Consider the following 22,500-nt stretch of genomic DNA (forward strand, 5'->3'; position numbering starts at 1 on the left):
ACCAGAGGTCCTCGCCACGCAATGAGACAGCTACCACCAAAAAAGAAGTATAAAGAGCACAATTCACCGTTTTTAAAGAGCTATATCAATAGTTTGGCAGGATACCCTCAGCTAGGAGTCTAGAACTGAATACTTTTGAGTGTTTTGAAGTTACACACTTTAGTAAGCTAGGCTGAGAACATACAGTCTACAAGACTGTTTCTCTGGCAAGATTTAGTCTCAAGATCTAACCATGAAAAGATAAATTTTCTGAACATCGGGTGACAAAAACTATAGAATACTGCACTGTTTACTACTTTACAGATTTCGGTTGTTGAAAACCTGTCCATTTCTCAACAATCAGGACTAGGTTATATGTTCTACATCTTCTTCAGTGAGAGCTTATTAGAGAATGTGTAGCAGATACTTAATCTGGCATTAGAGAGTCTGGAAATTCTAATGCCTTCTAGAAAGTCCCAAAGGCCTGATGCCTATGGCCTGCTCTACTAGTGGATTACTAACGGGTGCACCACAGACTGGCAAAATCAGTCATGTCTGGAAGATCCAGCTTCCCTGAGAGTTACCTGAGGTTTTCGGACAGCTCCTCAGCCAACTAAAAGTGAAAACTAGATAGTAAGCACTCCTGACCTTGGCAATCTTCTTCTTGCTCTTCTTGTTTTTTTAAGATTTATCTGACAGCGAGAGTGAGAGACAGTGCACGCACACATGTGCGCATGAGCTGGGGAGGGGGTGATGGAGGAAGGGCAGAGGGGGAGAGAGAGAGAATCCTCAGACTTCCCAACAAGCGCAGAGCCCGATGTAGGGCTTGATCCCAGGACCCTGAGATCATGACCTGAACCGAAATCAAGAGCTGAATGTGCTCAACCGACTGAGCCACCTAGGTGTGCCCCACCTTGGTTATCTTCTGTGATACAGTTCAGAAGTCTAATCCCATGCTGCACCGAAATTATCAGAGAATTTCCACTTAACTAGCCCCATCTATACTTAGAATAGCAAAGACAATAAAAGTGGTCAACATATGAGAAGAAAGCCTATTGCTTTGAGGATACTGTAGAAATCAGGAGTCATAAAGGATGACAAGGGTAAAAACAGAGCTGTGAAGTTTGACAGGGTGAGTCAGTGAAGTGGTTCTGACTGGGAGGTTTGGACTTTGGGCCTGGGGCAGAGCTGGGATGGCTGCATGTCTAAAAGTTCTTCCAGGGATTCTGATACAGGAGGCTGGTTGGGAAACACTAGTATTCAAGAGACAGAAGGATCGATCACAACCATGTATAGCTACACTGAGAATCTTAGAACTGACAAGCAACAAACTTCTTCTACAATTTCAAATAGACTACGTACTCTGTAAGTGGTTTTCAAAGCAGCATTTAATGGAAAATCTAATATCAAGGCCTATGTTAATAAAAAGGATAAAATTACAAAATAAAGCACTGAAAAGTACATTTTCTGCTGTAAGACTACATGATAACTTGAGATTACAATCACAACATTTGCAAGCTCAATGTCTGCCATGGAGTAGAGTTACTAACATTGAGGCTGCAGATAACTTCATGAGGTTTTCTTTCTTTCTCTTTCTTTTTTTTAGGGGGGGGTGGGGGCAGTGGAAGAGGGAGAGAGAGAATCTTGAGGAGGCTCCACGCCCAGGGCAGAACCTGATGTGGGGCTCCATCTCACCATGCTGAGATCATGACCTGAGCCAAAATCAAGAGTTGGACACTTAACTGACTAAGCCACTGAGGCGCCCCAACTCCATGAGGTTTTCAATTCTTCAGACTGGAAACATAATCTGACATCTTATCAATTTTATCACAAAGATCAATCTGTACTTTTGTGACATTATTTGCCCAATAATAACCTGAGTGATGAAAGCAGAGTCCTTGTGGTTTCTTTCAAGTTAAAAAAGAAAAAAACCCAGAACCACTGTGCTTGTTTGTGCCAGCGCCTCCTGAGGGGTTCCCAGCCTGGGGGTTCAATGCATTGTCCCTTTCCTTCGGGATCCTCACAGAAGCACCTGGATGAGTTCTGCAGAGATGGTGTTTTCACTCAAGGGATGCTGAACATGGAAGAAAACCTTAGAGTGCCTAAGGCCATCTAAAAGATTCTTTCCTTAGACAACTGCAGGGGACATCCTCTAACTTCAGATCTTATTCGTGGAAACAGCTTTGTCACCTACCTGCCTGCAAAAAGGACTTCTTTATTCTTTAATCCAGCCAATGAATCAAGGTGGCATCCAGAAGTTCAAGAGTGGATTATTGGGCATCTTTCACTCACAAATTAATGAATTCTGACTGCAGTGTGTGGATAGTTCAGGCTTCTTTTGATCTTAAGGATGCAGTTTATGCTTCTGCAACAGCACGGAAGGATATTAAAGGGTGTTACCCTATGAGGAATCTTAACAAAACTCTGGCCAAGTGTTATGTTTATGAAGTACCTGTCAAAGCAGGAGGTGACTGAAGGATGTAATAAAGTGTTCCTGAATATTTGAAGTATTAATTATCAAATTTTATCAACAAGCTATACATAAGAAGACATACAGAACTGATTGATATAAATAAGAAAACCCGGCAGTAGAAGAGCTGTGGGTAGAATAACTATTTAAAGTATTATTAACCCAGAGATGCCCACAAGGAACGGATGAAGAAAACTGCAAAGTAACTGGAGCAGGCATCAGGTTCCCAAATGCGTAATGAAGTTTACTGCATATGCTGAGCTCAGGATCATTACATTACTGCGGAAATCATGGATCTATATCCTGGACGGAATCTTTTCTACTAGGAAAAAAACAGCATCAAGAATTGATCTGTACCATAAAGTGGGAATCAAAGACTCTTACGCCTCTTGGACCTCTTTTGAAACTTTCATTTCAGCTACTCTCTTGCAAGTGTAGGTGAGGATCTTATTGAAAATAACCTTGATGATCATGGTCTGTAGCTTGATGATGATCCAAAGAAATATTCACCTAATGAGCAGTGCAGGATCTACAAGACTTTTGTTTAGACAATCAGTGAATTTTGTAATTTATATTAAGAAATAAACTTTAAAAATTAATTATTTTGCTCAAGCCTAAGTTACAATTGGTTACATTTTGATATTTCTTATCAAATTTCTAATTAAATTAGAAATACTTTGTCATCCAATTTCTATAAATACAGCACCGTATGATAAAAGCTACTCCTGCAAAGCATGACTTTCATATACCATCTCTATGGTGTTTACAAGTATCTTTTAAAGTAGTGAAAATATACTTTTACCATATGCATCTGCAGATACTCTGTATTGTTCCTACATCTTAATGTATTTATAATATAGTGATACTCAAACATGCTTTTATTACATAAATTAAATTACTACAGTATGTTTCGAGATCATAAAATGAAAGGCCAGTACAATTAATAATTTGTAAGATCCCCGTCCAGACCATGTTGGGGTGAAATGACCTTTCATTGTAAATACATAACTGATTTAATTTTCTTCCTTAATAGTGGGAGAACACGTGCCTTAGTAGGTTGAGTTGATGTGTGGTCCCTAATCCACAAGAGACTAATATGAGACTGACCCCTTTGTTTTTCCTCTATCCTTTTATGAGATTTTTTTAAATGGTTGATTAAAATTACATTTGCATATAAGAAATGTACAGAATTACATGATCATCTGGAATTTCCTTGGTGATGTCATCACTGAGTAATTACATATTCAGTATATGAACAGTACTATTTTAGTTTTACAAAAACTGCCTAGAATATACTTGTCCTTTGGACAAATGCTCCTCTTTCTTTCATCAATCTTATTAAGAAATATAAAGTCAGTATTTTGATGATCTCAATGATGATCTCTCCACTAAAACGTTTAACTACTTTAGCTTTTGCACGAAATCACACCATGTCAGAAAAGATCATGCATTTCAAATACCTTTTAATTTTCTGTCAGTCTTCTTAAAAGGTGAGATTATTTCAACTCAAGCTGTCAATTAAAAGTAGGGAGGAGGGGGATCTTTCTTCACCATAAAATACAAGCCAGGGACTGTAGGTAAAAGACCTGACATGATTCTTATGAGCCTATGTTTATAGCTGCTTATAGGTTCTTCCTGGTCACTTTCTAAGAAATCATCTAACAAATATTGTCTCTTTTAGTATATAGTGGTTTCTTCTCCAGCAGTTATGAAACTAATAATTCTACAATCATTAAAGCTTATGTACTTGGAAGCCTCTGATAAACATAAGAATAAAACTTATACAATGTAAAGTTAGTCACAATATTTAATATTTTCATATTTACCTGAATTGTGGTATTTTTTCCCAACATATTCAAATGCAAAGAGTAGCTGAAGGTCTGTTGGCTGGGAATAATGAGCTATTGCAAGGCATACCTAGGAAAAATTCTACATTTAGAATTTGATTTGAACACACTTATTTAAATGAAATGTACAATAAGGCCTTGATTACGGGGAGCATCATCTTGGGTGGGCCAGTGATTATAGGTACTTATTTACATGTTTTTTACTGTTGAACCTAGAATGTGAAAGAGCTCCTTAAGGCCAGGTATCTCATTCATTGTTGTGCTCCCAGGACACTGTTTATCATCTTTAGGGAGTACATGGTAAGAATTTAGTAAGTGTTTGCGGAGTTGAATTTTAACAGGAAAGTAATTTTATTCAAAAAAAGAAACCTGAAACCTAAAGAAGCATTCTCCAAAAAGGCAGTGATATACACATGTATATACACACACACACACACACACACACACACACACACACACACACACAAATATACACTCCTAAAGAAAGGATTTTAAAAGTTTCATTTCTGGTAGACTATAATGACTTAATACCAGCAATCTGGAAGGCTTAATGTAAGGTATGAAATTTTAATGTTCATACCTGATGGACTGAAAACAATCTAGACTTAATAAAAAAGCTACAATCACAAAAAATGAAAATTAGCAAGAAACCCAAAAGTACAGGGTGGCTCAAAGAGGTACATCAAAAAAACAAAACAAAACAACTGTGTTTAAGAAATTGGTTTGAGACCATGTCTAGGGTAGAGAAAGTGTGGGCTTCTCAATCGAACAGATCAGGGCTTGAATCCTATGGTCTACCAAACACTTGCCATGCAAATGGTATGAAATCAGTTCATCTCTCTGAGCCTCGGTTTGTGCAACTGTAAAATGAAGATAATATCTATGGCTATGCTAAGGATTAATAATCTTAATGCATGCCTGGCCTCTGCAGAAGCTCCATACATGGAAATATGGTTGATATTAGTCCCAAATGCTGTTGGAGAGAAGGAAGGACGGACAGTGCTCTACGTTGACAATGCCCTGGACTAGCCTGCAGAAGAAAATACTCTTAAATGATTGGAGCAGAAAGAAGAAATTTAAGACATTTGCAAGAAGAGAAGAGAAGAGAAGAGAAGAGAAGAGAAGATCTTAAAAAGATTAAATATCATGTAGAAGGAAAAGCATTAAGCCAGAACAATATACTTTTCACAGTGAGCAAGCAGGAAAAGTTTAGTTAATTGTTAGTCCATGTCAATTAGTGGTGTGTGGGAGGGTTGATGCAAATTCTACTAACAGGTAACTATGTGTCAAGTTCTTGTAAAAGTCTTGTAAAGTCTTCTACAAAATGTTTCCTGTCTTACTGAATTAGAATATATGTACAAATAAGAGGACAGAGTTTACCACTAGCTTAATTTTGACTAAAAACAGTAACAAAAGGTTCTTGAAACTTTAATGTAATACCTCAATTTTCTTGATGACTACAAGGAGAGCTTTCTAGAACAGTCCCATTTATGCAAGTAGGAGATGGTAATCTACATTCCCATCTCTACTCTGTCCAACAGTCTTCCTTGAGAGCTTCTTCTAGCAGCGAAACTACTGGAATTGGTACCTTGATGAAGTCCTCAGCCACCTCCTATTCCTCTGGGCACCATATGTAGTTTATAAGCTTTGTTGTACCTTCCTCAAGGTTAGCTTTCATTTTTGTTCCATTTCTCTGCACTACCACAGCCATATTCTTAAGCCATACTCACCTCCTGGCAATTCTGTGAGCTTCCCTACATTCTGGAAAAAAAAAATTCACAATGCCTAAGAAGTCTCTTCGAAAGATGAATTCTGACCAACAACTTTGTTCCCCAGATAACCTGCTGTAGTTCCCAGATACCTGCCTAATAAAAGAAACCTTCTCATTCTTGATTCTTCACCAAGCTGGCTCTCCTCTACCAGACATCCCTTCCTTTCCCAATGTTCCCACAGTGGTCTCCTGCAGAGAACAACACCCTTGCACACTCTGCCTGCCTGCCTCCCAGCCACCTCCTCCGCCACACTCTGCCGGGAAATCCTTCTCCACTGCTCAGCCAACCATGCTGTCTCTGAAACTACCAGCTCTGTTCAACTCCAATCTCTTCACAGGCCTTCCTAGACCAAGCTGATGTCACAGTATTAACTGCAGAAACCCTTCCGTTCTCTCTGAAAAACAACCGCTCTGATATGAAGTGTCTCTTCAGTTAGCTGTGCTTGTATAGCTGAATGAATTTCAAAGCCTTCATGACATAGTTTTGAGTGTAGATGAAAAGGGCATAAGGGTTCTTTTACTTCCACCATTAATTCAATCCCTCAAGGGCAGATGCTACCTCTGTCATTCATTCGACAGGTATTTCCTACACATCCACCACATCCAAAGCCCTGGGCTGCGGCAATGGGCAACACAGACACAGATCCCCAGCCTCGTGAAGCTTATGTTCTAGGGGGAAAGACAGACATGAAACAAGAGAAACAAGAAAAACGACAGTATGTGAGATCATTGTAAGTGCTAAAGGAAAAAGAAGTCCAGCAGGGGAAGGATATGAAGTGTTATGGTGAGGCAGAGAAGGGAGCAGGTTAATAATTTAGAGGAGACCAGAAAAGACCTCTCTGTGCAGAGCTGAGTGAAGACCTGAAGACTGCTGCATTTCTGCTTTTTCTCAGTAGCTTCCTTAAGGTGCTCTGTGCACACCAGCTGCTGCGCTAAAAATACTAGTTGACAAAATTATTTACTAACATAGTAAGGAAAATGCTCTAAGCCAATGAAACGAGCATATCACGTTGTCTAACACATTTAGAAAGCAGCCACAGGCCTTGTTTACACAAAAGAAATTCACAGATCATTATGGAGTATGTTGTTTATGGTCACAAAGCAAAAAACAAACAAAGCAAACCCAACTAGGCAAACCCAACGTAGCCCATTTCTAAAAAGCCCTTTAGAATAGCACATATTTATAAAGGTTAGGAAACAAATGAGTATGTCTAATAGTATCTCCATTGCAAGAAGACTATAAACAATCTTGTGAAACCAAAACGGTTTAATCACCTGCATAATGGCTGATGGGGGGGAGGGGGCACAACTTGAACTAAAGCTGGTACTGAGTAGTGTAATTACAAGTGTGTATAACTTATTTCTGTGTAACCTAAGCAAGGGGTATCTCTGGAGACCCAGATAAAGGCACATTCCACTTGTGCTACCTGGGTTACATTCATGCTGTTATGTAGGACATTTTGAGAAGAGAAATAAAGCCAAGAATCTTCTCCCTCAAGCTTCTCCCATACACGCTCTTTAAAAAGCATATGTCCACATTCCTAGCTTCCATCAGCCTGAAATACTTAAAAAAGTAGGTCTCATTTTCATGTAAAATTATTCTAATTTTGCAATGTACTCCATAAGCATTAAAAATTTTTAGAAAAACTCTGCATCTTTAAAAACTGCTTCTGAAAATAGTTCATCTGCCCTGGCTGTCATAGGGAATGAAGAATATCTTGGTATTAAAGACATTAAATTATGATAAATATTTCATTGCAGGAAAAAAGTAAACTACTTCTGAAGTTATTTTTGGACTAAGAACAATCTTGTGGACAGAAGCCAGAAGTACCCACAGTTGGTTCCTCCTCTAAGACCAGCTGGGGGCGCAGCAGTGGAGAAGCTCAAACCTCATCAAGTTCTAGAACATGGGCAAACAAAACTGGTTTCCTATATTTTGTGGTCTGAAAGCCACCAAAGAGTTAAGTCTCAGATTCAAGGCAAAAAAAAAGTTCAGGAAAGCCAACTTATTCTTCAAGTAGATGGGCTGAATTTTCACTTTTAGAAAGTATGCCTGACAAGTGGTTCACAACCAACTCATCTTGAGAATAAAGTAGAAACAAAGGGCATACATTTCACTTACCATCTTTATATATATGTACACACGCATATATATTTTATAAGTGATAAATCAGTAAAAAACATTTTTTTTTTTTTTTTTTCTCCTCAGTTCTGAATAGAGGTTCTTCAAAAGGGAAGGGTGGCTCCAAATTGCTTTGAGGCTAGACATCCAATTCTGCAATATCAAACTCCCTTTTCCTTTATACAGATCTGTTCCAAACATGCTTATTTACTTGTGACAGACCAAGGATGAGGAGGACGAATGCTAATGGATGCAGGAGCACAGTGTAATCTAATTTTGTCATAACACAATTTAGGCAACACCAACTAGCCTACCAGAAGGTTACAGAGTAGTTTTTAACAAAACGTGAACCAATTAAGCATTTTGAGATTTCATATTTCAGATAGAAATATAAATGCTTTTGGTATTTCAAAGCTAATCAGTGGTTGACCCACCAGCGAACTCCAAATGTGCATCTGGTCATTGTAAAACAACTTATAAAATCAGAGCATTTCCAGAGAAAATTTAGCATTCAAAATTTCCGGGAGGTAAAATCAAGCTGTAACTTCCCAACTGTTACCTAATTTTAGATGAAAACTTTCACTTGAAATAAAAGAATATGCTAGAATTCTTGTTTTTAACTCATGAAGCCAGCGAGCTTTGGCAGCACACATGCCCTAACCTCTGTGTTCGAAACGTAAATCAGGGGGAAAATTCTCTATTTATATTCTTATTGCCTCTAATTTTCTTTCCTGTACCTGCCCCTCCCCACAACATGACTGTACAAAAGACAAAAAGAGCATTTCTTTCAGGCCTGAGGTTACATGCTTTTAATATTTTAAGACAGAGGGGAAAGAATTTGTGCCACAAGTCTTGGGAAAGGGCATAAATAGCTGGACTAGGCTGTTTCATGCAGACAGTTCAGTGTGGCCCCCTTCATCACTTACCAGCAGTACAACAGACAAGGGATATCCTGAATTTCCAGAGCACTTACTGTTTCATTCATTTGGCAACTAATCACTTACGTGAAAACTTCTTTTATGCCACTACTTTGAGCCACTATTCAATTTTCATTTGTCATGATCTATCTTCTCAACTAAGCACACTGCCTCACACATTAAAAATGACCAGCAGGTGTTTATTAGAAGGCTCAAGAATGAAGCCAGGTAAGTATGATTTCCAATTACTGAAACAGAATCATCTGAAAAATACAGCTGAGAGTGGGAGAGAGGGAAACTTTCTGAAAGTGTATTGGGCCACTGTATCAGTTTCTTACTTAAAAAAAAATCCTGTCCTACTAAATCTCTTAAGTTCTATGGTGTCCCTATTTTTGAAATGCTATACATCTTGAAATTAAGATTTTCATATGTAGATTATTGATGCTTTGACTAATTACAATTATATATTTAAGCTCAAGAAAGTAACTCAGCTAAAATGTTTTTATATAGCCTACTAACTAATTAGTCTTAGTCTTTCTATATAAGAGTAGGCATCTCAAGTTAGTAAAATGCCAAAATCATAAACTGCAGAACTGAACAGATGAAAGGGGCCTATAAAATGTGAACCAGTTACGGCTACCTAGCTGAATTTTCGGTAACGTAGCATGCCGAAAGATGGTTTCAGACTCCACCTGAAAACTTTCATCCATAGAACCCGCCATCACTCTGCTAGATAATCTAGTTCTAGAGGTCCAGCATGTTCAGATATTTATCTTATGTTTGCCTTCCTGTGAAGAAACTGTTGATTCTAAGTTCTAAAAATAAATCTACAATGTCCTCACCAAATTGTATGAAAACAGCTGCCTTAAGAATTTTCTGGCGACCTCATTTTGATATCAACAGAAAATTCACTGCAATATGTCTACTAACCAAGAAAACCAAATGCACCGGTGCATTGTGGGGTGGTGCAAAAGCTGACTCATTTCTGGGAGAAGGTTCCACTTCACTAAGAAACTGTTCCTTTATTCCCAATGTGTGGGAGCAGACTCTTCCTGGAAAGTGTTCTCTCCATTTGCTGCATCATAGATTAGCCCAGTAGAGCATCAGGTCCACCAGCTTTACTCCTCTGCCAAAGCCAAAATGTGGGATCAAGGAAGTGGGAATTTCTGCCCATGAATCTTAATCCAGGAGCAGGCAATAAACATTCCCCGGAAGGCAGGAGAAAAACAAAGCCAATTAAAAAGTCCCTAGCTTTTAGCTGTTCCTGTGCAATTGCACTCAAATTAATTCACTAAGATTTCTTTAAAGCACTAGTAATTATTAGCCCTCTCCCGTAACTGTACCTTTACCTAACCCTTATGTAACTTCAGTCTAGCTTTTAATCTGTTGATGATGTTCTGAGGTATTTTCTAAGGCTCTAATCGAGAAAGAAACCAGCTAGTCATGGTATAAATGCAAAAGATATACTAATTTCCACATCACAGTTTCTAGTATTGTAGGAGCTGATTAAAAAAAACCCAAAAAATAAAAAACCTATACAGAATACTTTAAAGCAGCCATAAATTAGTCCAAGGAAACAGTTCTATTAACATTCCTCGCTTTAACTTTACCTACGGAGATATCTGATGACTTCCCCTAAAAAAAAAACAAAAAACCTGAGCAACTGAGAAAAGAGAACTTCCATATAGAACGGGGTAATATTGGTAATATAGTAGGAAACCCAAAACGTGATAAAGCTTAATAGTATTACCTTTTTGGCACTTTCAGGACCTGATTCATCAAAGCGAAATCTGACAATTCTGAAATCTTTACAGTAAATAATTAACTCTGTTGGATTAAATTTCAGTTTCTGGTTAGGACCTAGGACTTTCTGCTTCCTCTTGTGGTCATTTACTAAAAATGAAAAAATAAAGAAAAAATGTGTAAGAATTATTTTTTGTTACTCTTTAGTATACTTTAACAAATTATTACTGAAAATAATTAGAAGGTTACCCACTACTTAAAACTGATTCTCTGGAATCTTCTATATTGGTCTACAATTTATAGAACTTGGAAAGGGAATCAGTTTTAACTTTGCTTTTGACTATATTTTAAATGATCTTTGTACAAAACCACCATCATCTAGATACATTTAATGCTTAAAATTTTAATTAAAAAGAGGAAAATAGGGGTGCCTGGGTGGCTCAGTCGTTTAGCGTCTGCCTTCGGCTCAAGGCGTGATCCCGGGATTCTGGGATCGAGCCCCACACAGGGTCCTCCGCTAGAAGCCTGCTTCTTCCTCTCCCACTCCCCCTGCTAGTGTTCCCTCTCTTGCTGGCTGTCTCTATCTCTGTCAAATAAATAAATAAAATCTTAAAAAAAAAAGGGGGGGGAAATATTTAGAAAGCATAAAAAGCTAAATATGCTATATTTCTATTTGAAAATAATTTATTGACTTCAGGGCACCTGGGTGGCTCAGTTGGTTGAGCGTCCAACTCTTAATTTCAGCTCTGGTCATGATCTCAGGGTCATGGGATTGAACCCGGCATCAGGCTCTGCACTCAACGGGGATTCTGTTTGAGATTCTCACTCTCCCTCTCCCTCTTCCCCTCCCCCTGCTCGAGTTTGCTCTCCCTCTCTCTTAAAACAAATAAATGTTTAAAAAAATAATTTATTGACTTCTCTTTCATTAATATTCTTGGGACTCAAAAAATAGGGGGAAAACATAAACCTACAGAAATAAAATTCCAACCCAAATATTTGAGAGGTGTGATGCTTCAAGCAATACTTCCTGAGAATTAGCTTTTATGGACTTAGTAAGGAATACTACATACCTGTGACAATTTGCTCAATACATGTTAAAGGGACATCATGCTCCCCAAGGAGAAGGTTTCTGTAATGGAATCTCTGAAATAAAAATTATGCTCATGTTAAGTTTTTCCCCAACAACCTCAAATGGTAGTAACAGCCTTGCTTCTACACATGATAAGAAGCTATGATGACTATCTCTAAAAAGAACAAAAAGCTTTTGTCTGCAGTACTGTGACAGTTCTAAGGAGGGAGTATCTTAGAACACACTTCAGTCATGAAAAGGTAAAAGAAACATGCTGTGTTCACACTCTCCCCACCTTTCTCTCCATACTTTTAAATATGAAATGAGGTTAAACTGTATACGATAATACCATAATATCCAAGAAATGTAATATTACCAATCACTTCATAGGCAACCATTTGCACATCTAGTTCTGGTTAAACCGTCATTTAAATAATAAAGAAAGACTCTTAAGTCATCAGATTTTAATGGGTAAAATCATGGCTTGATTTTACAAAGGAGACTTTAGAAAATCACTCTTTAGAAAGTAGAGCAGAAATTCTACTAGAAATAAAAATCTTCAGGCAAACTATAGCTTTTTTTTTTTTAACCCATCAACAAACACTTTATACCCATTTTTAAACTGAGAACATAGCTGACGCTATTACCCTGCTGTCAGTATAGCACTGGTTTATTTCCCCTATCACTGGTATGACATGTGAGCTATTTTAAGTACACACATTTCATTTACAGTGAAATCTGCAGCCACAGATAATAATGAAGCTAAAAACAAAGGGGAAAAACCCAAGCCTACAGCCAAATAAGTCAGTGTGTCTACACACTAGGTATCTGTAAATGCCTTTAGTCTAAATATACCTACAATGGTTTGCAATAAACGCACAAATATAAAGTAAATATTTTGGTAAACTAATGAATGACTGTATGAAATATACTTATCCCAAGTCAGACACTTCAGTCAAAAGTTTACATTAATATCCAAATATTTGATTAGAGAACAATTCCTATTATAAATAAAAGTCTAGGGGATGAAAGTATATAACACGTTACAAGCCAAAATAGAACAGCCAAGGAAAAGTCCAGAATTTTTAAGTTAAATCAAATGAATACCTGAACTTTTAAAAACCAAAATTAAATGGTACTACCGTTTTCCAGTGAGACTATAAAATGGCAAGAGGGTTATTAAAGAAAAATTTTATTAATACTTTTCTTCATTCTAACTGTACTATAAATTTGAAATTTCAAACTAGAATTTGATGTTTCAGAAAAGGAATTAGTTAAAAATACTATGAAATCTATAAAATGTCCTGTGTTTATACAATTATTTGCTAAATAATTAAGCTCTTCTCTTTAGGACTAGTAAAAAAATAAGGACAGCTTCATTTTTAAAAGCAGTTTAAAATATGTAGAAGAAAGAAAATACTAACTCCATTATTGAAAGGATATCTAAGCAATAATCGCAGGAGATAAAAAAGCAAGGTGATTCAACCATCTCACTAATTCTACTCCTTGAGTCTCAATAGTCTCCTTACACTTTATTCTGAATTTCAATATAATACATTCCCAACATTGTTAATCATGTAATGATTTCATTATAATTTTCCATATCTGTGCTTTATGTAATTGTATGTACTGCTTAGAGTCAAATCCTTGATACAATTAAATAGCACCCAAACAACACACACCTGTAAGGGCATCGGGTCATCCGTAATAAAGGAAATTTTGAAGTTACTGCAGATCAGCTTTCCCCACAGATCGTACTGACTTGTGTCCGTTGCAATGCATTTTCTCACAAAATTGACTTCATTTACGACAATTTCTCCTTTTCAAAAAGAAAAAGATTGTGTGAGCTACAACTATACCACAAAATATCTACAGTCACTGTGTGGCCTACAAGGACTACTTCATGACAACGAGACCAAGAATGAACTCCAGAGGCTCACCAGGTGCCAGGAGTGCTTTTATCCTCACAACAGCAGCAGTGACAGTGAGGCGCTGCCCGCCATTTGTAAGATACAGAAACTGAGGCACGAAGAGTTGAGGGGTCTGAGGTGGTTCAACCAGAAAGGCTAAAACCGAGCCTGCATTCTTGAGTACTAGGCGATACTGCCTCTCATAATCTTTTATTGAAAGGCATTCTGGAGAAGAAATAAACTACACTCTGTTCTTCAGAGTACTACTCGATGGAATATTTGTGTTTTAACAATATGTGACTTCACATCCCAAACCAATGTCTTTAATTCCTTCACTAACGGACGAGAAACAGAGTTTGGGTTTAACCTCAAAATTAATAATACAATCTATTATTGGTAAATAGGGTTCAGGATGGTGAGCTAGGAAGACCCTGAACTCATCTCCTCTGGTGGACATACTGAGTCTATAGCTACATACGGACAAGTTCCTCTTAAAAAAAAAAAAAAAAAACCTAAAGGCTAGCTGAGCGATGGCTACACGTGTACTGGGTAAATGAGAACTAAACCATAAGCAAGCAGGTAGGAGAGGCTGGGACATAATCTCACTATAAACTCCATCTCTGCATGGTGACCTACAACCAGGATGGAACTCAAAACCCAGAGGCTCTCCCTTAGGAGTGAAGGGTTCAAATGCTACATCAGGCATCCCAAGTTTTAACACACACCTTGAGAGACAAGCCCCCAAAACATGGAACTCTGAAAACCAATGAGGCTTGTGTCCCAAGACCTATAAGACCCTAGAGATCTGAGAAACTGCTCTTAAAAGGCTCAGACACTTGGACTCATACACCCGGGGGCCCAGGTCAGAGGCAGCAGTGGTGCCCAGACGTAAGGTGAAGGAGGCTCACCTGCTTATATTAAAGCATTGGCCTGAAGGGCAGGTGCCTTATTTAACACATTATGTAGGACCCTGTTGGAACACTCTCTGGGGACACAGACTAGTGGGCACCACATTCACACACTCTCTGCTGTGCTCAGAGCACCAATCTCTCTCAGAAGGGAGCTTTTACATACATCTGGTACCCTGATTTTTGTGGCTTCCAACTAGGGAGCACCTCTTGATTGCCTGGTTCTGGAGGCCAGGGGAGCTTGTGTTCTTCGTCCCATGGGATGTAATAATTGTGAGACCCAGAAAGGAGCTCATACACCTGCCTGGAGCTCTGATTTTTGTGATTGCTGCCAGGGGACATCTCTACATCATGTGGCTTTGGTAGGAGATGTACACTTATAGGTCCCACAGGACTATAACCAACAGAGAAAGAGTTCTTAAACAGCTATCACCCCCAGGGTATAGTAAGAGGCAACAGACCCAGGAGCACAGTCTTTCTGTGAAGAAGGACCATTAGCTAATCATCACAACTGCAGCCTGAAAGGCAAGTTTCTAATGACACACAAATCTAGGGTCTACTGTAATCCACTGCAGAGACCTCGGAGGGTATGTGCTATCTTTGTGCTCATGCTCTGTAGCACTTCAGGGCATCAGTGTCTCCTGGAGGGACACTTTACATGTCTCTGGTGTCCTGGCTTTTATGTCTGGAGTCCTAGTTTTTGCAGCTGCTGCCCAGGGGACACCCACGGATCATGGCTCTAGTGGCCAGGGGGGTTTGCATTCTGGATCCCATGACACTGTGGCAATGAGAGAGATGGTTCTTGGCAGGCAACCACCCCTAGGGTGGTGTGCAGACAGGAGACAGGCACCACCCCCACCCCCCTCCCCAGTCTTTCTGAAGGAGGCCTCTCTGCTTATGCTAGAGCAGGCTTCAGGTGTGGCATACATTTAGTGGTCTAGAGAACTGCTGTCAAAGAAAGTGGGCTATGGAGGCCATCTTGATGTTCTCCCTTTGCCTTTCACCAGCCTACCAGGGTCACCCAGAAAAGAGCTTATACACTTTTCTGGAGCACTGATTTCTGTAACTGCTACTTAAGGGACACCTCCAGCTCTCCTGCTTTTGTGGCCAGTAGGGCTTATGCTTGTGGTCCCCCAAGACTATATATATTTGCATACCTTAAAAAGTTGATGCCTGAGGGTTTGGCATCCAGTCAGCCAGAATCTAGGTGCTGAGATCCTCCCCTCTGGAACACTGACTGGTTTGGCACATCCTAAACTACTGGGAACTATTAAAAATCTAATAGGCTGATTGGACAAACAGGATGGTTTGAGAGATAACAAAAAGCTGGGGGAGGGCTGAACAATAAGGTTCATCTCCTACACAGGGCCCCTCCTTCAAGACTGGGAGAGGTAGTTTTTTCATCTACTATACAGAAACCAACACAGAGAGTCAAGCAAAGTGAAGAAACAGAGGAATAAGTTCCAAATGATAGAAAAGATGAAACCTTAGAGGAAAAAAACTTAGTTAAACAGAGATAAGTAATTCGCCTGATAAAGAGTTCAAAGTAATGGTGGTAAAGCTGCTCACCGAAAACGAAAGCACTAACTCAAAAAGATAAATGTACCCCTAGGTTTATCACAGCATTATTTACAATAGTTAAGACATGGAAGCAACATAAGTATCCATTAATAGACAAACAGATAAGGAAAATGTGGTATATAAACACAATGGAATATTACACAGTCATAAAAAGGATGAGATCATGCCACTTGAGACAACATGAATGGACCTAGAGGGTATTATGCTAAATAAGTCAGACTGAGAAAGACAAATACCACATGATTCCACTCATAAGTATAAAAATAGACAAAAATCAAAATCAGAACTATACATACAGAGAGCAAACTGATGGTTGCCAGAGGGGAGGAGAGTGGGTGGCTGGGCAAAGAAGCAGGAGATACAGGTCTCCAGTTACGGAACGAGTAACTTACAGGAATAAAAAGCAGAGCAGAAGGAATACGTCACTGATATTGTAATAGCTACGTAATAGGTCAGATGGTAGTTACACTTGTGGTGAGCAGAGCACAATGTGTAAAGTTGTCAAATCACTAAGTTGTATACCTGAAACTAATGTAACACTCTGTGTCAACTATACTCAGATTAAAAAAACTGCATTTAAATTTAGGAAAAAAAGATGATCACCAAACTGGGAAGAAAGAAATGCACACACACAATGAGAACTTCAACAAAAGGATGGAAGATGTAAGAAGATACTTAACAGAAGTCACAGAATACAATAACCAACCAAAAATGCCCCAGAGGGGTTCAACAACAGACTACATGAAAAAAAAAAAAGAAAGACTCAATCAACTTCAGGACAAGGCAATAAAACCCACCCAAATCAGAACAGCAAAAAGAAAAAAGGAATGGAAAAATGTGAGGATAGGTTAAAGGACTTACTGGAAAACATTAAATGGACTAACATTTGCATCATAGGGCTCCCAGGAGAAGGGAAAGGGGGAGAAATCTTATTGGAAGAAATAATGGTTGAAAACTTCCTAACCTGGGGAAGGAAACAGACATCCAGATCCAGGAAGCTCAGAAAGTCCCCAAAAAGAGGAACTCAAAGACACCCACACCAAGACACACTGTAATTAAAATGTTAAAAGTTAAAGACAGGAGAGAATATTAAAAGTGGCAAGAGAAAAACAACTTACTACTAAGGAAGACCGACAAGGCTATCAGCAGACCTTTCAGCAGAAACTGCACAGGCCAGGTGAGAGTGACGCCATATATTCAAAGTGCTGAAAGAAAAAACCTTTCAACCAAGAACACTCTACACAGCAAAATTATTATTCAGAAGTGAAGAGGAAATAAAAAATCTTCCAGACAAGCAAAAGCTAAAGAAGTTTATCACCACTAAATCAGCTTTACAAGAAATGTTAAAAAGACTTCTTTACGCTGAAAAAAAAAGGGTACTAATTAATAACAAGAACACATATGAAAGAACACATCTCACTGGAAAGATAAACATACAGTAACGGTAGTGATTACCTCTAAAGCTATTAAGAAGGTTAAAAGACAAAAGTAATAAAATTACCTAAAACCATAATATTTGGTTATGGAATACGGAAAATGAAAAAGATGTAAAATATGACATCAAAAACAAAGTGTGGGCAGGAAGAGTAATAATCTTGAGCTTTACAATGGGATAAAACAAGTTGTTACCAACTTAAAATAGAGTGTAACAGAAGTTGTTATATGCAAGCCTCATGGTTGCAAAACAAAGCAAAAACCTATACTAAATACACAAAAGATGAAGAGAAAAGAATATAAGCATACCACTAAGAAAGCCATCAAACCACAAAGGAAGAGAACAATGAAAGAAAGCAACAGAGGAACTACAAAAATTGCCAGAAAACAAGTAATAAAATGGCAATAAGCACATAACTCTCAATAATTACTTTAAATGTAAATGGACTAAATGTTCCAATCAAAATACACAGAGTGGGTGAATGGATTAAAAAAAAACAAGACTCACCTATATGCTACCTGTAAGAGATTCACTTTAGATGTATGGACACAGACTGGAAAAGAAGGATGAACAAGGGATTTTCCATGCAAATGGAAACCAAAGCTGGAGTATATATACTTACATCAGACAAAATAGACTTTAAAACAAAGACTGTGATAACAAAGAAGGGTGCTACAAAATGATAAAAGGGTCAATCCAATGAGAAGATAGAACATTTGTAAACACTTATGCACCCAACCTAAATACATAAAGGAAATATAAATATATAAAAATATAAAACCTAAATATATAAAGGAAATATTAACAGGCCTAAAGGGAGAAATAAGACAGCAATATAATAATGGTTGGGGACTCCATTATTGTCAATAATTTGAATAAATTACTAAATGCACAAGAAAATTACAGGCCAATTTCCCTGATGAACACAGATGCAAAAAACCTTAAAGACTTCATCAAAAAACTGCTAAACTAATAAATTCAGTAAAAATCAATACACAAAATTTGGTTACAATTCTATATACTAATAATGAACTATCAGAAAGAGAAATTAAGGAAACCCATTTACAACTGTATCAAAAAGAATAAAATACCTAAAACTAATTTAACCGAGGTGGCAAAAAACAAAACAAAACAAAACAAAAAACCCAACCTGTATATTGAAGACTGTAAGATATTAATGAAAAAAACTGAAGATGACAGAAATAAATGGAAAGATATCCCATGCCCACAACTGGAAGAATTAATATTGTTAAAATGCCCATTCTACACAAAGCAATACAAATTCAATGCAATCTTTATCAAAATTCCAGTGGCATTTATCAAAGACATAGAACAATCTTAAAATCTGTATGGAACCATAAAAGACACCAAATAGCCAAAGCAATCTTGAAAAAGAACAAAGCTGAAGGCACCATGTTCCCTGATTTCAAGCTATATTATAAAGCTATGGTAATTAAAACAATATGGCCATTGTAAACAAACACATAGATCAATGGAACAGAATAGACAGGCCAAAAATAAACCCACCCACACATATATGGCCAATTAATTTATAACAAAGGACCCAAGAGTATACAATGGGGAAACGACAGTCTCTTCAATAAATGGTATTTTGAAAATAAGATAGCCATATGCAAGAGAATGAAACTGGACCACTATCTTACATCATACACAAAACTTAACTTAAAATGGATTAAAGACTTGAATATTAGACCTAAAACCATAAAACTCCTAGAAGAAAACATAGGTGGTAAACTCCTTAACATAGGTCTTGGTGCTTATTTTTTTGAATCTGACACCAAAAGCAACAAAAGCAAAAACAAACCAGTGGGACTACATCAAACTAGAAAGCTTCTGCCAGCAAAAGAAACCATCAACAGAATGAAAAGGCAACCTACTGAATGAAAGAAAATACTCTGAAATTATATGAGGCTAACATCCAAAATACATAAAAACTCATACAACTCAACAGCTGAAACAAAACAAAACCTGATTTTAAAAATGGGCAGAAGATCTGAATAAATATTTATCCAAAGACGACACACAGATGGCCAACAGGTACATGAAAAGATGCTCTATATCATTAATAGGGAAATGCAAATCTAAAGTACAATGAGACATCACCTCACACCTGTTGGAATGGCTATTATCAAAAAGATTAGAAACAACAAGTGTTGGTAAGGACGTGGAGAAAAGGTAATCCTTCTACACTGTTGGTAGGAATGTAAATTGGTGCAGACATTGAAAAACAGTATAAAAGTTCCTCAAAAATTAAAAACAGAACTACCATATGATCCAGCAATTCCACTTCTGGGTATTTATCCAAAAAATTAGAACATTAACATGAAAAAATATATGCACCCACATGTCACTGCAGCATTATTTATAAGAGCCAAAATATGGAAACAAAATAAGTATCCATCAGTGGACGAATGGAAAGAGAAGACGTGGCACGCACACACACACAAGCACACACACACACACACACACACACACACAGTATTATTCACTCATAAAAGAAAATGAAATCTTGCCATTTGCAACAACACAGATGCACCTTAGGGGCATTATGCTAACTGAAATTAGTCAAAGACAAATACTTAAGAATTTCTCTTATATGTGGAATCTAAAGCACAAACAAACAAAAACAACCCAAGGTCTTAGATACAGAGAACAACTTAGTGTTTGCCAGAAGTCGAGGACAGGAGAAATGGGTGAACTGGTTTGGTTTTTTTTAGTTTAAAAAAATTGAATTAAAAAAAATTTAAATAAGGTATATTCCATAAAGAAGTGAGTTCTCTGTACCCTAATTATAACTTACTTGGCAATAAAACTTTAAAATACAGTTTTAGAGCTAAAAGGGAAGATTAAAGAAAGAAATATAACGGGTCAAAACAAAATTTACAATGTGCTTTGAAAGGAATAACTTATTTAAAGTGTCATCTTCATTAAAATAACCTCAATTTCAAGATCTAAAATTCAACTAGACCCAAGGACATTTTTAAGCCATCCATCTCCAGGGTCAACGGTAGAAAAGTAAGGATACTGATCTACTTCATCTATATTTATCACTATAAAAACCTTAAGAGTGGTGGATAGAACCTGTTTGCTGACAAGCACCAAATACCTACCAATACAAGAATGCCACTGTAGTCTCAAAATGATCCTTTCTCTCAACAAAACTGTTACAATACATTTGAGTTGCAATAATAATTTTTATTCCAAGTTCTTAAAAATACATAAGATTATTTTTAAAACAGCAACCTACCATTTACTTAAGGATTTAATTCAAATTTACTCATGTCAAATTCTCAGCTTAAACCATCTGAGTAATTTTCCACCCTGAAGACAAGCCTTCTTCACATGGCCTGTGAGGCCCTGCCCCCTCCCCCTCTGCCACTGTCCGCCTTCACACTCACACCACAGTGCTTTTTTAATCCCTCCTAGGGATCATACTGCTTCCACTGGATGGGGTCTTTGCACATGTTCCCACTTCCCGGAATATTCTTCATTAGCCTAATGACTTTCTCATAAATGCTTTTTTTTTTTTTTAAATCCCTCTGCCTAGATTAAATCCCTCAATCCTAGCATCATATACTTGTAATTCCTAGCATTTACACAGCCACAATTATACATATATTTTTAAATCACTGCCTGTCCCACCCTTAGGATCATATGCTTCATGAGGGTAGAAGGTGGACTGATTTTTCCTCAATGCTGAAATTTCAGTTCCTAGACAAATGCCTAGCACAAGGTAGGTGCCTATTAAATGAGTGCTGAACATGTGAATGAATTAAATCACTTCACTTCTCCCTGGTTCACCAGGCAACTACCACCAATGGAAGAGAAGGTGCTCCAGACAGAACAGAAACAAGGAATTTAACATGGCCCAGCAGCCAAGAGGGTGAGGAGATAAACTGCACGGGTAAACTCATATGAAGTTAGAAAAAAGGAACAGAACTGCTGCGCTTGCCTACCACATACATAGGGAGCCGTTAAATCTACCAATGGGAGTTTCTCAACATTTTTCCTATTTGATTCTTTCAACAGGTATGGCAGATAAGGGACTTGGACCCAAAGAAGTTGTATCACTTTCCTAAGATTTAAAAGATAGTAAGAAGTAAATTTTCAACTGATAACCAAGTGTTCAGATTTCAAATCCAGTATTTCTCTATGCTTACACAAAATTAATGTACTGTACCTAGAAACAGGAAGCACCAAAAGTGAACTAAAGCTTCAAAGTACTAGTCTTAACTGGATTTTAATGATAAAAAAATTTTAAATGACAAAAATATATATTGAAACTCATCAAATAATTCAAATACATAAAATTTAAATCTTCCATAACTCCTTGAACCCAATTCCTCCCAATACCAGAATGTGGGCTAGTGAGTACTCAACCCTTTCTTCCCACCAAGAAATCTTAGCTACCAATTATAAGAGGGCCTTAACTTGAAAATAAAACAAGCAAAACCCTAAATTAGCCACATTTCACACAGTTAGATGTTGTACTCTTGTAACACTGATTTCTTCAGAGTAAACTACTGGCTCACAAAGCAGAGCCTACATCACTTCACGCTGTGCTGCTTTTCTTAACTAGCAAACTCATCCACCCAAGGACTCTCAAACCAATGCTACAAAAATTCATTCGGTTATAACTCAAAAGATTCATGTATATTTTTTATATATGTTATACTCAAAAGTTTACTTTAAAAAAAAAAAAAGCCACACCACAGGATTTTAGGTTT

General features: G+C 37.6%; 1 protein-coding gene across 3 annotated transcripts in view; it reads right to left on the bottom strand.

Annotated features, from left to right (window-relative positions):
- Nucleotides 1-22,500, bottom strand: part of MTMR10 (myotubularin related protein 10) — a 52,043-nt gene that overhangs the window by 19,005 nt on the left and 10,538 nt on the right. For 2 of the 3 annotated variants that reach the window (XM_045795352.2, XM_087856723.1), the window contains 4 exons: nucleotides 13,601-13,737; nucleotides 11,920-11,992; nucleotides 10,857-10,999; nucleotides 4,276-4,366 (listed from right to left, as the gene is read on the bottom strand). The exons of the other annotated variant lie outside the window; for it this stretch is intronic. In XM_045795352.2, coding sequence (XP_045651308.2) covers nucleotides 4,276-4,366; nucleotides 10,857-10,999; nucleotides 11,920-11,992; nucleotides 13,601-13,737 — 444 coding nt within the window. The remainder of the gene's footprint in view (nucleotides 1-4,275; nucleotides 4,367-10,856; nucleotides 11,000-11,919; nucleotides 11,993-13,600; nucleotides 13,738-22,500) is intronic. 3 annotated transcript variants of the gene reach the window in all.

Source organism: Ursus americanus, chromosome 28, assembly GCF_024610735.1.
Source record: "Ursus americanus isolate L20-20 chromosome 28, mUrsAme1.1.p, whole genome shotgun sequence".
Taxonomy (NCBI): Eukaryota; Metazoa; Chordata; class Mammalia; order Carnivora; family Ursidae; genus Ursus; species Ursus americanus.